Source organism: Oncorhynchus kisutch, linkage group LG19, assembly GCF_002021735.2.
Source record: "Oncorhynchus kisutch isolate 150728-3 linkage group LG19, Okis_V2, whole genome shotgun sequence".
NCBI classification, from domain to species: Eukaryota; Metazoa; Chordata; class Actinopteri; order Salmoniformes; family Salmonidae; genus Oncorhynchus; species Oncorhynchus kisutch.
Window position 1 is genome coordinate 28,122,083 of NC_034192.2, and position 18,457 is coordinate 28,140,539.

At 41.7% G+C, this 18,457-nt stretch overlaps 1 protein-coding gene across 1 annotated transcript; it reads left to right on the plus strand.

Moving 5' to 3' along the window:
- The first annotated feature begins 6,345 nt into the window (after positions 1-6,345).
- On the plus strand, positions 6,346-15,242 carry LOC109910098 (protein Spindly-like). The gene is made up of 12 exons (XM_031797628.1): positions 6,346-6,813; positions 7,387-7,533; positions 7,799-7,975; positions 8,674-8,868; positions 10,043-10,192; positions 10,299-10,397; positions 13,034-13,144; positions 13,263-13,403; positions 13,529-13,629; positions 13,788-13,975; positions 14,092-14,362; positions 14,960-15,242. The coding sequence occupies exons 2-12, from the start codon at positions 7,387-7,389 to the stop codon at positions 15,111-15,113; spliced, it is 1,734 nt and encodes a 577-aa protein (XP_031653488.1). The 5' UTR covers positions 6,346-6,813; the 3' UTR covers positions 15,114-15,242.
- The last annotated feature ends 3,215 nt before the right edge of the window (positions 15,243-18,457 follow it).

Sequence of the window (18,457 nt, forward strand, 5' to 3'; positions counted from 1 at the left end):
AGTATGCAGGCCATGGAAAAACTGGGATATTTTCAGCTTCCAGGAATTGTGTACAGATCATTGCGACATGGGGCCATGCAATATCATGCTGAAACATGAGGTGATGGTGGCGGATGAATGACACGACAATGGGCCTTAGGATCTCATCACGGTATCTCTGTGCATTCAAATTGCCATTGATAAAATGCAATTGTGCTCATTGTCCCTAGATTATGCCTGTCCATGCCATAGCCCACCGCCACCATGGGGCACCCGGTTCACAACGTTAACATCAGCAAACCGCTCGCCCACACGTCGCCATACACATGGTCGGTCTGTGGTTGTGAGGCTGGTTGGACATACTCCCAAATTCTCAAAAATGAAGTTGGAGCCGGCTTCATGGTATAGTAAATCACATTAAATTATCTGGCAACAGCTCTTGTGGACATTCCTGCAACAACTTTGGTTGACATTCCTCCCTCAAAACTTGAGACATCTGTGGCATTGTGTTGTGTGTCAAAACTGCACATTTTAGAGTGGCCTTTTATTGTTCCCAGCACAAGGTGCACCTGTGTAATGATCATGCTGTTTAATTAAGCAGCTTCTTGATATGCCACATCTGTCAGGTGGATGGATTGTCTTGGCAAAAGAGAAATGCTCACTAACAGGGATGAAACACATTTGTTCACAAAATTTGAGAGAAATAAGCTTTTTCCTGTGTATAGAAAATGTCTGGGATATTTTATTTCAGGTCATGAAACATGGGAGCAACACTTTACATGTTGTGTTTATATTAATGTTCAGCATACATAAAACTATTAAATAAACAATTTAGCTCAGAAATATTCAGTCTTTGCTCTTTTAATTTAAAATGGTATTGGATTTATTTGTATCCGTTAAGAGATTTAATACATGCTGTTTAGTTTATTTAGTACATATTTAGTACATTTAGTTTAGTGTACTTTGTGAGAATCAGGTTAATATACAAAGTAAACAAAAACCTGCTGTAATTTGCATATTCATAATGAGTCTGCAGCAAATTTTCAGCAAACAGTACAATGTCTGCCACAAGTTTTGCAGAATTGTTTGCCAGGTGTTCATAAGTTCCTGCAATTTATTTGCCACAAAACTAATTTGCAATTGAATTGGCCAAATTGGCCAAAGACTTGCCACAATTGTTTGCCAGTGGCCGGTTTCTTTCAGGAATATGGGACCAGCAGGGACATTCAATAAACCTCAAGACGACAATGTACATGATGAAGGCTTCTTACCTGTGATCAGTGAAAATAATAGTTTGAACACTGGTGGCACTACAAGTCTTGATTGCCCGGGTAAAGACATTTTCACATCTCCAGAGAGGGGGGTCCTCCCCCATTCAAACACAAATGAGCAGCAGCATAGGGTGATACCATGCCATTGTCTGAGGCACTGATCACAGACTCTGTTGTTGTGCAAATACATCAGTCTTTTCGATTTACATCGGGAACAGCATCATTGCAGTTTTAGATTATGTAGGGGTGGTACCAGGTTTCTTTCAGACGTGACACTTCGCATTCAGGCCAAAGAGTTATATCTTGGTTTCATCAGACCAGAGAATCTTGTTTCTCATGGTCTGAGAGTCCTTTAGGTGCTTTTGGGCAAACTCTATACTGTTATGTGCCAGATAAGACCACAAACTGTTGTAAATGGCCCATATGCGAAAATTACTTGCCACTTCAATAGGCATAGTCTACAGAATAAAATCTGGGTTTGATTGTAATTCAATTTTGACATGGTTTGCTTAGCTAAAGGCAGGTAGGTAGCCTAGTGGTTAGAGCGTTGGGCCAGTAACCGAAAGGTTGCTAGATTGAATCCCAGAGCTGGCAAGGTAAAAATCTGTCATTATGCCCCTGAACAAGACAGTTAGTCCACTGTTCCTAGGCCGTCATTGTAAATAAGAATTTGTTCTTAACTGACTTGCCTAGTTAAATATTTTTTTTTAAATTATCTATAGGCCCACATCTCATTTCACATAGTCTACAGTAGGCTAGATATGATGTAGGCAAATTAAACCTTGTGTGGTGTTTGTTATTCACCCAATGTTCACGGGTCTGATGGACCCACAACATTGGGTTTTTACAACAATAGAGCCATAATAATTTATGTATAGACAGTAGATGTTGACTTAGAATCAATTACAAGCAATATAGACAACATACATGGTTAATATTTGCCATTTACCCCTGCCAGATCACATTTATCAATAAAAGCACAAATATTTGTTGAAAATGTGATTTTTGTAAACACAAATCAATTATAAGCGAGACATGAGTGGAATAAATGTTTATCTTGAACAAATGTAAATTAAACAAGGTTATCACTATTGATGTTTATTGCTTGAACTGAACAAATTTGAAAGACAAATTTTACATGCAGTATTTTATGGAAATGATCAATGAGCCCCATTGAACACAAATTAAGGCCGGTCTACGCACCACATGGGGGACAGAGTTTTACTCTGTGTGTGTTGCAAATGTATTTCTTGCACTTGATGCATGTGTACTGTCTTCCTGTCCTTCTTGGGTCCACACACACACATCACATCACATCACAGCATTTCTTCTTGTTGCTACTGGCTGCAATCTAGAATGATGAAAACACTTATGTTCGTAAAATTCCTGAACTCTCACTCACATATATAGTTACAGCAGGCCAAGGTAGGAGAGTCAGACTCACACGCAACATCACTCACACTTACTTCCGGTATTGGAGTTGTTGGCTCTGTGTGTCGGGCGGATGGGGCACCAGCATCCTCCTCACGAAGGCTGCAGAAGCTATGGTCCTTGGGATATGTTGCCTCCTCTGGATTTGTGGTCTTACCAATGCCTCGAGAAAGAGCCGTCTTCTCTGGAGTTTCTCTGTCCCAATCTGGGTTCAGCGCCATCCAGATGACAGACGTGTTGTACACCGAGATGTCGAAGAATATCACAAGTGGGTAGCGTAGGGTTCTTATTTTGCTGGTGTAGCCAGTCACCAGCTTGTCTAAATTGTCCACCCCTCCGTTTGTGATTTCACGTTGATGTTCCTGGCCACAGATTATCCCATCCCTATGCAGCCTACTCATGAGTACCACATGTTTGCCTTCCTTTGGCACATAGGACACTAAGGACATGTTAGCCATGAACACAAACTTAGAAGGATTGATAGGCCTGTTCTGTGTATTCAACAGCTGAGGTGGGAGCGCTGGCTTGTTTTTCATACTGTTCCTACCATTGTCAGCTTCCTCTTGAGGAGCTCCTGTCCCAGCTTGTGCAAAGTAAAAAATTAGACTCAATGTCCTTCAGATGGATAACCACCATCCGCATCAGCCCTGGTTGCATCCTTATCACATTAGCAGCCATGCGGGGTGAGTCATTCCTTGGGCAAGAAAACACATTTTTTGAGATCCATATTTCTCCTCCTGCAGGCTGCTGATGAGCTGGTTGCTGAAGGGCTGGTCCTGGGGCTGGCTGAGGGTCCATCTCATCCTCTTCTTCCTACTCACTGTCACTCAATGTCTCTGAATTGACAGTGTCACGCTCGTCGAAAGGAATGGACCAGGGTGCAGCGTGTGTAGAGTTCCACATAATTTAATTGAAACTCACCGAACGAACGAACGAACCCGCTACTGGTGTGCACACAGGTAACTATCTGTAGACAAGATCTCACAAAGCACAATGGCTGCCTAAATATGATCCCCAATCAGAGACAACGAAAAACAGCTGTTTCTGATTGGGAACCATACCAGGCCAACATAAACCATTAATCACCTAGATGAACCACCCTAGTCACTATCACGCCCCAACCAACAGAGAATAAACAGCTCTCTATGGTCAGGGTGTGAAAGACAGAGACATGATCCTTATATTTATAAAATTCTTCATTTTCCAAAGTGGAAGATGTTCCTTCCATACTAGCTTCTCTCTCTGCAAAAATTATTTTTAAGGCCCTCTGAACAGAGATCATTTTTTGCCATACTGATTGGTTGTGGGATGGAGCCACACATGCAAAGCTATTTATTTGTTGTGTCCCTCCCCCAATGTGCACCTGGCTGGTGTAGAGTGTGGGAAAAGTCATTATTTTGAAACATTGCAAAAAAAGTCTGTATCAAAATAATTGTATTGTAATGACGTAATGCATGTTCCCGCAAGACATTGTGTAGTTTCACACACTACAAAGGGTAAAGAGTGCGAGAAAAGCGGGTGACAGGCAGGGAGACAGACCTGCTATGTTGAAACAGCAGGCTCAGGGAGGAGGAAGACAGATTTAAGGCACACAGCAAACCTTTTTGTTTCATTACAGCACATACCGTGGGGCAAAAAAGTATTTAGTCAGCCACCAAGTTCTCCCACTTAAAAAGATGAGAGAGGCCTGTAATTTTCATCATTGGTACACTTCAACTAAATCCAGAAAAATCACATTGTAGGATTTTTAATGAATTTATTTGCAAATTATGGTGGAAAATAAGTATTTGGTCAATAACAAAAGTTCCTCAATACTTTGTTATATACCCTTTGTTGGCAATGACAGAGGTCAAACGTTTTCTGTAAGTCTTCACAAGGTTTTCACACACTGTTGCTGGTATTTTGGCCCATTCCTCCATGCAGATCTCCTCTAGAGCAGTGATGTTTTGGGACTGTTGTTGGGCAACACGGACTTTCAACTCCCTCCAAAGATTTTCTATGGGGTTGAGATCTGGAGACTGGCTAGGCCACTCCAGGACCTTGAAATGCTTCTTACGAAGCCACTCCTTCGTTGCCCGGGCGGTGTGTTTGGGATCATTGTCATGCTGAAAGACCCAGCCACGTTTCATCTTCAATGCCCTTGCTGATGGTAGGCTTTGTTACTTTGGTCCCAGCTCTCTGCAGGTCATTCACTAGGTCCCCCCGTGTGGTTCTGGGATTTTTGCTCACCGTTCTTGTGATCATTTTGACCCCACGGGGTGAGATCTTGCGTGGAGCCCCAGATCGAGGGAGATTATCAGTGGTCTTGTATGTCTTCCATTTCCTAATAATTGCTCCCACAGTTGATTTCTTCAAACCAAGCTGCTTACCTATTGCAGATTCAGTCTTCCCAGCCTGGTGCCGGTCTACAATTTTGTTTCTGGTGTCCTTTGACAGCTCTTTGGTCTTGGCCATTGTGGAGTTTGGAGTGTGACTGTTTGAGGTTGTGGACAGGTGTCTTTTATACCGATAACAAGTTCAAACAGGTACCATTAATACAGGTAACGAGTGGAGGACAGAGGAGCCTCTTAAAGAAGAAGTTACAGGTCTGTGAGAGCCAGAAATCTTGCTTGTTTGTAGGTGACCAAATACTTATTTTCCACCATAATTTGCTAATAAATTCATTAAAAATCCTACAATGTGATTTTTTTTCTCATTTTGTCTGTCATAGTTGAAGTGTACCTATGAGGAAAATTACAGGCCTCTCTCATCTTTTTAAGTGGGAGAACTTGCACAATTGGTGGCTAACTAAATACATTTTTGCCCCACTGTACCTATTTTAGCTGAATCGACAAATTTAATTGATTAGATTACTCTGTCAATGAAAAATATTTTGTACAAAATCATGTATATGTAGACATTTGTAAGGCGTTCATGGTAAGAGCTTTCATAATAAACTTACAAGCAAACGTTACACTATGTCTAAGTGACGTGAATGCGTCCAGCAGTTTGACACCTTCTCCATACAGTCCATGTTAATTCATGGCTTTATTTTATGGCACTAGGAAGAGTTAGTTAACATGGTGAGAGGTATCAGTAGCTTCTCGAGGCTTAATTACTAAATAAATTTGTAATTAAATACTGCCCTCCCTACCACTCACTCAGCAACAATCTACACCACTGCCTGACAGCATCAGGTTACATTGAAATATATATATTTTTAAGAGATATGCCATTTCGGCCGCGGTGCAACTATGAAATAGCCCAAAAACCTCGAACCCGCAATCAATACATTTTCACCCGCGACATCACCCGCGAAAGTTGCCAAATCGTGGGAAAACTGCAAACATGGAAACATTGGTCCAGTGTTGCCAACTCCTCAGTAAGGAAAGTCGCTATTGGCTGTCCTAAAAGTCACTAGAAGTTGCTACATGACGTCTCGCATAATTTGCATAATTGGCCATGTGAATGTAATTGTGATGGATGCTGTGGGAGAGACAATGTTTAGAACTACAAATTAACTTTCTTCTGTCGATTCCTGTTTTTTTCAATGTCACAATTCCAACCCTCCTCCTTTATCCTGGCTTGGGACAGGCAAAAGGGACCCAAAAGAGACACTGGCGGAGTTACTTCGTTTTTTAGTTATGTTTTTTACATTTACATCCCAACCTGAATGTACCAGGGCGGGGTCAGCCAGCTGCGACTTCCGGCATGCGCTATTCATTTGCAGTCTGGGCACGGAGGGGTGAACATTTCCTGCTCTGACTGGGCGGTCTGTGAGTGCTTTGGTACGGGGGTGGCTCCAAAAGTCTCCAATAACACCAGAAAAAATCGTTGTCGGTTTTTTGAAAATGTGTCGCTAGAGGGGTCTGAATACCCGCTAAATTAAGTGACCAAGTCGCTAAATTGGCAACACTGCATTGGTCACCACGCCCTTGTATAAAGGCAGACCAACAGACATCTCATTATCGCTCGCGATATTTGGCTGGCCAGAAAGTCTAAACTCATTTCTTGGGATGTCCAAAATCTGACGTCAGCCCATTGAACAGTCATTGGGCTGCAGGAGAATTCAAATCGTCTTGTGTAAGCGGTCGAAAACAACGAAGATTTGAATTGTGGTGGTTCTGTTCCCTTTTGACTGCATGGTGGAAAGGTATGCTTACTAGCTAGCTAAATATGAAAAGTAATTTTACAATCTCTTGCTAGTTATCCTCTTACGATCACATTTCCGAGGGTAACTGTATTTGTGTAATCAACAGTTAGTACTAGCTAGATAACGCTATGTCGTGCAAGTTTATTTAACGTACTTAGCTAGCTCATATCAGGAGGAAAAAGCTGGCTAATGTTAGTGTTTATCAGTCGTATGCTGTATTGTTAACTAGCAAAAGCAAACACAACGTTGCGTGTATACAATTGTTTTATCCCGTTTCGTGCCGACTGAATAGGACCTAATCAGTAGTTAGTCTTTATCCATTGTTTTCAACTAGGTTTAGTTCAGGGTTAGACTTTATTCCACCATTAGGCTAATAGCTATATTTGTCATCCTTGTTTGTTGTGTTCATTTAATCAGATATGATCACTGAGTAGCCACATTCTTTACATAATTGAACAACTATTCCACCTAAACCCATATGAACCATCGCTGGGCATAAATGGGTGTCCCACAATCTCAATAAGTGCTCCAGTTAAGTTTCTCTCCCTTTTACTTCCCCCTCAATTGTGAAAGATGTGTACTTCAGGAGACGATGAGATCCAGCGACTACAACGCAAGTTGAAGGAAGCAGGCCAATATGGCCTTCAGCTGCTGGATGGGCAGCTGGATCTACAGAACAAACTGGAGGAGCAGCGGGTAGAGATGACCAACGCTGTGGAGGTGATCATTCACACTGGGCAATGACTGACATCTCTAAAGACTGCTGTCTTCTTGACCGTTGATAAACTGCTACTGTCATAGCCTATTCAACTCATTACAACATAAGACAAACTGCTGCCCATAACAACTACTAATCATCCTTATATTTTATGACCTGAATCTTGTTACAACTGATATTACAGTAATGTTGAGCAGGGTTTGGATGAGAACGCAGATGGAGTGGGTTGATGTATGAGGTATGAATCTCTTGTGTGTCTTTTCTCAGGTCCTGGAGCAGGAGAAATACTCCCTGCAGCGCGAAGTGGCGCTGAAAAACCGTGAGCTGGACAGCTTGCGCTCCGACCACGACTCGATCAAGAGCCAACAGAGGCTGCAGTGGGAGCAACATGAATCCCGGCTGGAGAGGAATCACGCTATGGAGCTCAATGAGTGCAAGAACACGGTTGGTGTGGTTTTGATTACCTGTACACCATTGGCTGGGGGATATGCTGAGTCTAGGCAAGGAAAAAATAGCATGCAAAGCAGTGGTGGAAAATACTTGAGTAAAAGTCCAGATACCTTAATAGAAAATGACTCAAGTAAAATTCTACTTGAGTAAAAGTATTTGGTTTAAAATATACTTAAGTATCAAAAAGTGTAAATAATTATATTAAGCAAACCAGATGGCATCATTTTCTTGTTTTCATTTTACGGAAAGCCAGGGGCACTCGGATATAATTTACAAACAAAGAATTTGTGTTTAGTGAGTCTGCCGGGTGATAAGTGTGTGATTTTGACTGTTTTCCTGTCCTGCTAAGCATTCAAAGTGTAACTAATACTTTTGGGTGTCAAGGAAAATGTATGTAGTTAAAAGTACAATATTTTCTTAAGAAATGTAGGGAAGTAAAAGTAGTCAAAAATATAAATAGTAAAGTACAGCTACCCCCAAAAAATTACTTTTGTAGTGCTTTAAAGTATTTTTACTAAAGTACTTTACACCACTGATGCAAAGGTACTTCTTTTGTGTGGAATTATGCACACTGAAGTCATCTCTGCTAGACATACTTAATTAGGAGTTGCCTTTGATGCAATACTTATTTCTTGACAATACTATGTGTGCCCAGTCAATGTAGTGAATGGGATATCTGTGGTTGGCTGTAGATGGAGAGAATGAGATCTGAACTGGATGAGGTGCAGCTGAGTGAGAAGCAGCTGAGGCATAAACTGGAGCTCCAGACAGAGACCCTGAGCATCAAGATGGAGGAGCTACGATCTGTCACAGAGCGGACTCATGAAACCCTGTCAACAGAGATGATGGAATTGCAGGTGGAGAGGATGGAGCTTGTGGCTGCTAAGGTGAGTACCCTACCACACTGTCTGTAAAGACATAATCTCAGGAGCCCAGGACTAAAATATTGCATCAGATGCTCAATTAAGTTCTGGAGTCAGATGTATGAGAAGATACTACCAAGATTAGCAAAGTCTCCACCCCAAGTCTGTTGGCCAAATATACCCTCTCTTCCGAAATGTGAAAGATGCGAACACCTGCGTAATCATGTTTTGGCGACATTATTGTTATCGAAAAAAATCTGCAAACTGGAAAAAAGCTCCTTAGTCGTCTGATCCCGCAGTCTGTTGAGACGCTACGCTCCACAGCTGGGTGACATGTCCTAAAAATCACATCTCAATTTGATTTATTTTTTAATTCTAAAAAAATAATTGTGTGTATATTTTTGTAGAAATATTTTCTCTAAGCTTTGCTGTAAAATACAATGCAATTCAAACAGTCAGCAATAATCTAATGAATTCATGGCTCGTGAAATTATACCTAGGCTAAATTAAGCCTAACTAATAATGTAATTATTTAATCAAATTAGTTTAACCTGCTTTTTTGCAATAACCACAGATCTGGTTTTTAAGTCTGTCTATGAAAATGCCCTCTTTGTTACAAGTTTAACCAGAACCCTGCATAATACACATTCACTTCTTGTTGCAGGCATTATCGAAAATTAACACGGGTATCAAAAAGAATCTCTCAAGCACAAGACCATGTGCTAATGAGTAGTCAGTATCTCTCTATAGCTATCTTTATATTTCAAGTTTAGCCAACTTGCATCTATTTGCCAATCAACAAGGCAGAGCAGTTGAATTGTTATGAACACCGAATCAATGTTCATTGATACTCCCGTTTTAGTAGTCTGCTCTGTGCGCAACTTGAGAAGTTAAGACATTAAAAAGGGTATCAATAGAAAGGAAAACTTCTCCTCTATTACAGTAAAATAACCACTTGTCAGGGTGGAAGAAGTGATCTCATCATTGTTGTTTGAGTGGCAGGGGAAGAGCTAATTTATTCTATATCAGGCCCAGCCCAACTCCGATTCCATCCGATGTGACATGCATCTGTACATGGGAGATTAGTATAGGCCCATAAAGACTCTGCTTTGTTAACTTTTAGCTCATTTAAATCTCAGTCGACAATGATTGCATGTGGTACAGTATAGGTAGTCATTTTTGTTTTTTGTCCACTCAGGCTACCTTGGAGCTGGCACTTCAGGAGGCCCAGTACAAAGAGCAGCAGCTGGAGCTGACTAACACAAACCTTCAACGTCAACTGGAGAGAATCTGCGAGGAGAAAGGAGAGTGTGAGAGAGAAGCTGTCTCCTGTTTCAACACCTTGGAGGTAAAGATCATAATCTTCAGCAGTTTAGGTTGTGTATATCATGCATACATTGCACTAGTCATTCATGCTAAGGAAACAAATGTGTTTTCCTTTTTGTTTGCTTTAGAAATCCCGAGAGGCCAACCAAGATCTCCAGATTCAACTGGATCAGCTGTTGCAACAGGCACAAGATCCCAACAGCAAGGGAAATTCTTTATTTGGAGAGGTAGGTACTACATTGCCATCTGTCTCCGTAGCGTCTTTGAATGTATTTCAAAGTACAGTGAAATTCTTACCCTGTGAGCTCTTTCCCAACAATATAATAATAATAATAATAATAGAATAGAATTAAAAACCTCAAGGACTACGATGAGGGTTAAATACAATGAGAGTGCAAGAATATATACAGTAGTGTCAGTACCTTTGTCATTGTGCTGGAGTTGTTGAGGTGGGTTTATACATACGACGTGACTGGTAGTAGGATTTACATGTAAACAGGGCTGGGAAAGGGACTGGTAGCAGGAATATATAAATACTTATCTCTACAGTAAACAGTTGAAGTCTAACGTTTACATACACCGTAGCCAAATACATTTAAACTCAGTTTTTCACAATTCCTGACATTTAATTCTAGTAAAAATTCCCTGTCTTAGGTCAGTTAGGATCACCACTTTATTTTAAGAATGTGAAATGTCAGAATAATAAGAGAGGGTCATGATTTCTTTCATCACATTCCCAGTGGGTCAGAAGTTTACATTCACTCAATTAGTATTTGGTAGCATTGCCTTGAAATTGTTTAACTTGGGTCAAATGTTTCAGGTAGCCTTCCACAAGCTTCCCACAATAAGTTGGGTGAATTTTGTAACTGAGTCAGGTTTGTAGGCCTCCTTGCTCGCACACACTTTTTCAGTTCTGCCCACACATTTTCTATGGGATTGAGGTCAGGTCTTTGATGGCCACTCCAATACCTTGACTTTGTTGTCCTTAAGCCATTTTGCCATAACTTTGGAAGTATGCTTGTGGTCATTGTCCATTTGGAAGACCCATTTGCGACCAAGCTTTAACTTCCTGACTGATGTCTTGAGATGTTGTTTCAATACATCCACAATGCTTCAATATATCCACATCATTTTCTTCCTTATGATGCCATCTATTTTGTGAAGTGGACCAGTCCCTCCTGCAGCAAAGCAGAACCCACAACATGATGCTGCCACCTTCTCGCTTCACGGTTGGGATGGTGTTCTTCGGCTTGCAAGCATTCCCCTTTTTCCTCCAAACATAACGATGGTCATTATGGCCAAACGGTTCCATTTTTGTTTCATCAGACCAGAGGACATTTCTCCAAAAAGTAGGATCTTTGTCCCCATGTGCAGTTGCAAACCGTAATCTGGCGCTTTTATGGTGGTTTTGGAGCAGTGTCTTCTTCCTTGCTGAGCGGCCTTTCAGGTTATGTCGATATAGGACTAATTTTACAGATACTTTTGTACCTGTTTCCTCCAGCATCTTCACAAGGTCCTTTGCTGCTGTTCTGGGATTGATTTGCACTTTTCGCACCGAAGTACGTTCATCTCTAGGAGACAGAACGCGTCTCTATCCTGAGCGGTATGACGGCTGCGTGGTACCATGGTGTTTATACTTGCGTACTATTGTTTGTACAGATGAGTGTGGTACAGTCAGGCATTTGGAAAATGCTCCCTATGATGAACCAGACTTGTGGAGGTCTACAATTTCTTTTTTTCTGGGGTCTGATTTCTTTTGATTCTCCCATGATGTCAAGCAAAGAGGCACTGAGTTTGAAGGTAGGCCTTGAAATACATCCACGGGTACACCTCCAATTAGGCTAATTGACATAATTTGAGTTATCAGAAGCTTCCAAAGCCATGCCATAATTGTATGGAATTTTCCAAGCTGTTTAAAGGCACAGTCAACTTAGTGTATGTAAACTTCTGACCTACTGGAATTGTGATACAGTGAAATAATCTGTCTGTAAACAATTGTTGGAAAAATGACTTGTGCCTTGCACAAAGTAAATGTCCTAACTGACTTGCCAAAACTATAGTTTGTTAACAAGACATTTGTGGAGTGGTTGAAACACTTCGGTTGGGGTCATTAAAACTCATTTATGTAAACTTCCGACTTCAACTGTATACTAGTGGTAATATATACGTGTAAACAAGAGTAATAGTGACCAGTAGCAGGATAAATGTTAATCAATGGACATCGGTGTAAAGGAGTAATGTTATCCTAAGTCATTTTACCAGTGGTGTAGGTTGTCGGAGTGTGTAGAGACCTGTGGATTGCCCTAGAGTCGGTGTGGATAGTCTGAGAGAGGGAAGGTAGTAGTTGTTAGCCATTTAAGTCTTATGGTCAGGGGATAGAAGCTTTTTAGGAGTGTTTGTCTGAGCTGGTACCGCCTGCAGGACGGGAGCACTGAGTACAGTCCATGTCTTTGGTGGCTGGAATATTTTTGCACATTTTTGGGCCTTTCTCAGACACCGCCTGGCATGTACTTCCTAGATGGCTGGGACCTCACCCCCAGTGATGCCTCTGTATTGCTTTCTGGGGCGGGCGGTGCAGTTGCCATACCAAACTGTGATACAACCAGTTACGATGCTCTCAATGATGCAGCTGTAATAGTTGCTTGAGGATCTAAGGGGCCATGATAGATCGTTTCAGCCTCCCAAAGGAGAAGAGGTGTTGCCGTGCCTTCTTCACGACTTCTGGTGTCAGAGGGCCTTGTTAAGTCCTCTTGATGTGGACACCGAGGAACTTGAAGCTCTTGACCCTCTCCACTGTGGCCCTGTGGCTGGGGGTGTGCACCCTCCCCGTTCTGTGTTATAGAGCCTCTTGATTTATTTTTAGCTTGAAGACAAACGAGCAGAGATGGAGAGACAGCTGATCAGTATGAAAGTACAGCACAAATCCCTTCAGAAGCAGCATGCCTTCTCCGAACAACAGCTCCATCGTATGAAGGTACGATTAAAAACATTTTTTGTATGTTTTAACTCAATCACCTAATGACAATGTGAGACTGACCCGAGGTAGACTTGGGATTCATTAATGTGCATTTCCCTCATGCATGATCCTCCAGGTTCAGATAGCCACACTCATGCAACTGCAAGGCTCTAGAGCAGATCCTGCCCAGCTGGAGCGCCTGCAGTCGATGCTCTCAGAGAAGAACAGTGAGATTCAAGCCCTCATTATAAAACTACGTCGCCTGGAGAAAGTGGAGGTGAAGGCCTCTTGTTTGTTGTCATTTCAACTAAAATCCTGTACACTACAACATGTTATAAGGTAACAGATTCACACCGTATGAAGTGAATGTTGTCACAATTGTTGGTTACTGTGTCTATGCAGATGACATGGAAGGCACAGCCCTCTTCAGCCCCGGTGGAAACAGACAGTGGGGATGGGACATACTACACTGACCTTCTGAAAATGCAACTTTCGAACTCTGTGTGAGTTATCGCTTGATTTAGGGCACAGTCAGTATTTACATGCTGGGTGGGTGATGACCTTCAGTTTGCCCATAAACATTCCACATTTTAAGGTTTGGCTTACAAATGTTGAGATTAGAACTGTCGTACCTGCATCAGTGTTTGATTTGTGTGTGTAGGAAGGATGCAGAGCGACTGGGGGATGAGTTGTCTATGCAAAGGATGAAGTCACTCTCTGAGAGTCAAAGAGCACTGGAGCTGGAGAGGAAGCTTTTCCGTGCAGAGAGTGCCCACAAGCAGAGCCAGAGTGTCAACATCATGCTTCAAGTCAAAGTGGAAGAGCTCCGGTTGAAATATGAGCCCAATGGTAAATTAGCCTGTATCGTGACGTTTCACTTGGTCACAGTTGCAGTGATAAGTTACATATTTAAAAAATGTGACATTAGGTAAGAGAGATAAAAATCTATTTTATGTTGTCTTTAGAGGTGAATAGAAAACATATTCAGAAGCGCAAGCGTGAGAAGCTCCCTGTAGACATTCCAGAAGTGAAGAAAGAGGAGCCCATGGTACTGGAGCTCCCCAAGCACATGAAAGAAGAAATGGAAGCAGAGGCCCACCCTTTTACAGAGGAGAGGCTCACCGTTGCCCCTCTGCAGCCCCCCAACAACCCCAAGCCTAACTCTACCTTGACCCGAGACAGCAAGTGTGTGCGCATCTGCGAGGAGCCCCCAACCACTATCCCCAACCCCCCCAGGTCAGTGTCCCCATGGTCCTTCAGACTCCTGTCTCCTCTTTTACTGTGTCAACTTCAGTTTCTTTGTCGTCTTCCTCTTCCTGGGCTTTGTTTGGGCTCTCACCACTAGTCCACCATTGCCTACCCTTCCCTTGCCTTTTGGGAGGGCTGTCACGGGGAAAAGTATTATACTTTCTGTGACATTTTTCCTACAAGGCTGACTGCCTGGATTAAGGCTAGAATTGCTGTTAGCTGAACACAGTTGTAACTTACTGTACCATGAGTCAGTGTGTTGATCTTCCTTTCCATGTATTTGATGGATGCATGTAAATGTAGGTACTAACAATGGTTTACAGTCTGCTGCCAGTAGGAACGGTTTCAACTGTGTTGATCCTTGTCTTTGCACTTTTTGAAATGTAATAAAACATGTAGAGTGAAGGTCAACAGTTTAGGTCTAAACGGATTGATTGACTGGTGTACCACGTAGGCCTAGAACATGTCTTTGTAAATGAATCCTTTGTATTTTACTAGAAATGATAACAACCGGGTTGTAAATGTCATCTGTATGGCTTTGGATTTGGCAACACCTTCACACAAATGGAATGGTTTGCCTTTTAGATCTCCATCAGCTGACTGTAAAACCATGACTGAGGAGCTGGAGATGGAGAAAGAAGGTGAAGAGAACAGAAGAAATGACAAGAAAAGGCTGAAATCTCAAGTCATCCATGTTTCCTCGCAGAAAACACTGGAAAACCAATGTGCTCAGCAGTAGACTGAAGTCTACACTTTTTATATTCCTTCAATCAAATACTAGCATTAGAGTATATTTTAAAATGTTTGTCTTCATTTTATTAATGTATTAAATCTGGATTTCTGTCAAATAAATGATCTTCTATTCTAATAGTGTTTAAATTACAGAATTGGTCAGGAGATATGAATTGTATAAAATTAGTCTGGGCTTTTTTTGTTTGAAATATCATGGGCCACAGTGCCACCCCAGAGTGGACCAATGTGAAATTTGGCAAAAGATTTTGCCAATTTATAGAAGTAGTAGAAGAAAATGGACCACTTTGAAATGGAGATGGCCTCAATGATTGATAAACACAGACTAAAGGGGTGCTGTTTGAAACCGCCGTGCCTCCGTCTTGATACTCCCCCACCATTGTTTAAAAAAATGGAATCTATATAGAAATGCATTTATAAATGTTAACATTTGTTTTTACCAGCAATCCAGGGTTAATATACAGTACCAGTCAAAGTTTTGGACACCTACTCATTCAAGAGTTTTAATTTATTTTTACGATTTTATATTTGAGATTCTTCAAAGGTGCCACTTTACCTTGACAGCTTTGCACACTCTTGGCATTCTCTCAACCAGATTAATGAGTTTGTCACCTGGAATGCATTTCAATTAACAGGTGTGCCTTGTTAAATGTTAATTTGTGGAATTTCTTTCCTTAATGCGTTTGAGCCAATCATTTGTTTTGTGACAAGATAGGGTTGATATACAGAAGATAGCCTTATTTGGTAAAAGACCAAGTCCATATTAGGGCAAGAAGAGCTCAAATAAGCAAAGAGAAATGACAGTCTATCATTATCTGAAGGTCATCATTATATGAAGGTCAGTCAATCTGGAAAATTTCAAGAACTTTGAAAGTTCAAGTGCAGTCGCAAAAAACATCAAGCGCTATGATGAAACTGACTCTCATGAGGATCGCCACAGGAAAGGAAGACCCAGAGTTACCTCTGCTGCAGAGGATAAGTTCATTAGAGTTACCAGCTTCAAAAATCGTCCATTAGCTGCACCTCAGATTGCAGCTGAAAGAAATGCTTCACAGAATTCAAGTAACAGACACATCTCAACATCAACTGTTCAGAGGAGACTGAGTCAGGCCTTCATGGTCGAATTGCTGCAAAGAAACCACAACGAAAGGACACCAATAATAAGAAGAGACTTGCTTGGGCCAAGAAACACAAGCAAAAGACATTAGACCGGTGGAAATGTGTCCTTTCGTCTGAAATTTTTGGTTCCAACCGCTGCATCACTGTGAGATGCAGAGTAAGTGAACAGATGATATCTGCATGTGTGGTTCCCACCATGAAGCATGGAGAAGGAGGTGTGGGGGTGCTTAGCTGGTGACAGTGATTTAGTTCGAATTCAAGGCACACTTGTATCAGTGTGGCTACCACAGCCTTTCGCAGCGATACGCCAGCCCATCTGTTTTGCGCTTAGTGGGACTATCGTTTTTTTTTCAACAGGACAGTGACCCAACACATCTCCAGGCTGTGTAAGAGCTATTTGATCAAGAAGGAGAGTGATGGAGTGCTGCATCAGATGACCTGGCCTCCACAATCCCCCAACCTCAACCCAATTGAGATGGTTTGGTATAAGTTGGACAGCAGAGTGAAGGAAAAGCAGCCAACAAGTGTTCAGCACATGTGGGAACTCCTTCAAGACTGTTGGATAAGCATTCCAGGTGACTACCTCATGAAGCTGGTTGAGAGAATGCCAAGAGTGTGCAAAGCTGTCATCAAGGGAAAGGGTGGCAACTTTGAATAATCTAAAATATATTTAGAACACTTTTTTGGGTTACTACATGATTCCACATGTGCTATTTCATAGTCTTGATGTCTTCACTATTATTCTACAATGCAGACAAATTGTAAAAATAAAGAAAAACCCTTGAATGAGTAGGTGTGTCCAAACCTTTGAGTAGTACTGGTCATCATTGGGCGCTGCCTGTGCGCTCACACCATAATGGGAGATATAGTGCATTCGGAAAGTATTCAGACCCCTTGACGTTTTCCACATTTTGTTACGTTACAGCCTTATTCTAAAATGTATTCAATATACATGTTTTTCCTCATCAATCTTAACACAATACCATTATGAAAACTGTTTTTTTTGCCTACATAAGTATTCACTTTTTGCTATGAGACTCAAAATTGAGCTCAGGTGCATCCTGTTACCATTGATCATCCTTGAGATGTTTCTACAACTTGATTGGAGTCCACTTGTGGTAAATTCAAATGATTGGACGTGATTTGGAAAGGCACACATCTGTCTATATAAGGTCCCAGCGTGCATGTCAGAGCAAAAACCAAGCAATGAGATTGAAGGAATTGTCCTTGGAGCTCTGAGACTGGATTGGCTGAGGCACATATCTGGAGAAGGGTACCAAAAAAATGTCTGCAGCATTGAAGGTCCCCAAGAACATAGTGGCCTCCGTCATTCTTAAATGGAATATGTTTGGAACCACCAAGACTCTTCCTAGAGCTGGCCACCCGGCCAAACTGAGCAATCGGGTGAGAAGGGCCTTGGTCAGGGAGGTGACCAAGAACCCGATGGTCACTCTGACATAACTCCAGAGTTCCTCTGTGGAGATAGGAGAACCTTCCAGAAGGACAACCATTTCTGCAGCACTCCACCAATCAGTCCTATATGGTAGAATAGCCAGATGGAAGCCACTTTTTAGTAAAAGGTACATGACAGACAGTAGACTATGCCTATTGAAGTGGAAAGTAATTTTCGCATATGGGCCATTTATAACGGTTTGTGGTCTTATCTGGCACATAACAGTACAATTGCCAGAAAATAGCCTATCATTTTTTTTTGTTCTTGCTCAGAGATTGAGATCTTCTGTCCAATTAAATTTATTTTTTACTTTAGTATATTTAGGAAATATTTTTAAAAACGATTTATTGAACTGCATTGTTGGTAAAGGGCTTGTAATGTAAGGATTTCACAGTAAGGTCTACCGACACCTGTTGTATTCGGCGCGCGTGACAAATACAATTTGATTTGATTATCTCTGTGGGCTGATATTTCTGCGTGACAGTGCCGGGGGAGCTGCATGGCAGTCACGGTGCTACTGAGCGTGCGCCCTCTAGCCTAGTTTTGAAGCAGGATTGCTAGGTCAACTGAAGATTTCTAGCCCAATGACTACTCAAAAAGCCTGAAAACTAGCCTAGTTTTTTTTGCACACGTGCAAATTATTTACAATTATAAACCTGGGTCTAACCTTGAATGCTGATTGGTTGAAAGCCGTGGTATGTCAGACCATATACCACAGGTATGAAGATGTTGGACCTAGACTTGGCGCTCCGGTACTGGGG

What these genes read in the sequence shown, in the direction of transcription:
- LOC109910098 (XM_031797628.1), top strand. Translation starts at nt 7,387, where the DNA reads ATGTGTACTTCAGGAGACGATGAGATCCAGCGACTACAACGCAAGTTG. An exon ending in AGATGACCAACGCTGTGGAG is followed by an intron (nt 7,534 to 7,798) that starts GTGATCATTCAC and finishes GTCTTTTCTCAG; the next exon opens with GTCCTGGAGCAGGAGAAATA. An exon ending in GTCGCCTGGAGAAAGTGGAG is followed by an intron (nt 13,404 to 13,528) that starts GTGAAGGCCTCT and finishes GTGTCTATGCAG; the next exon opens with ATGACATGGAAGGCACAGCC.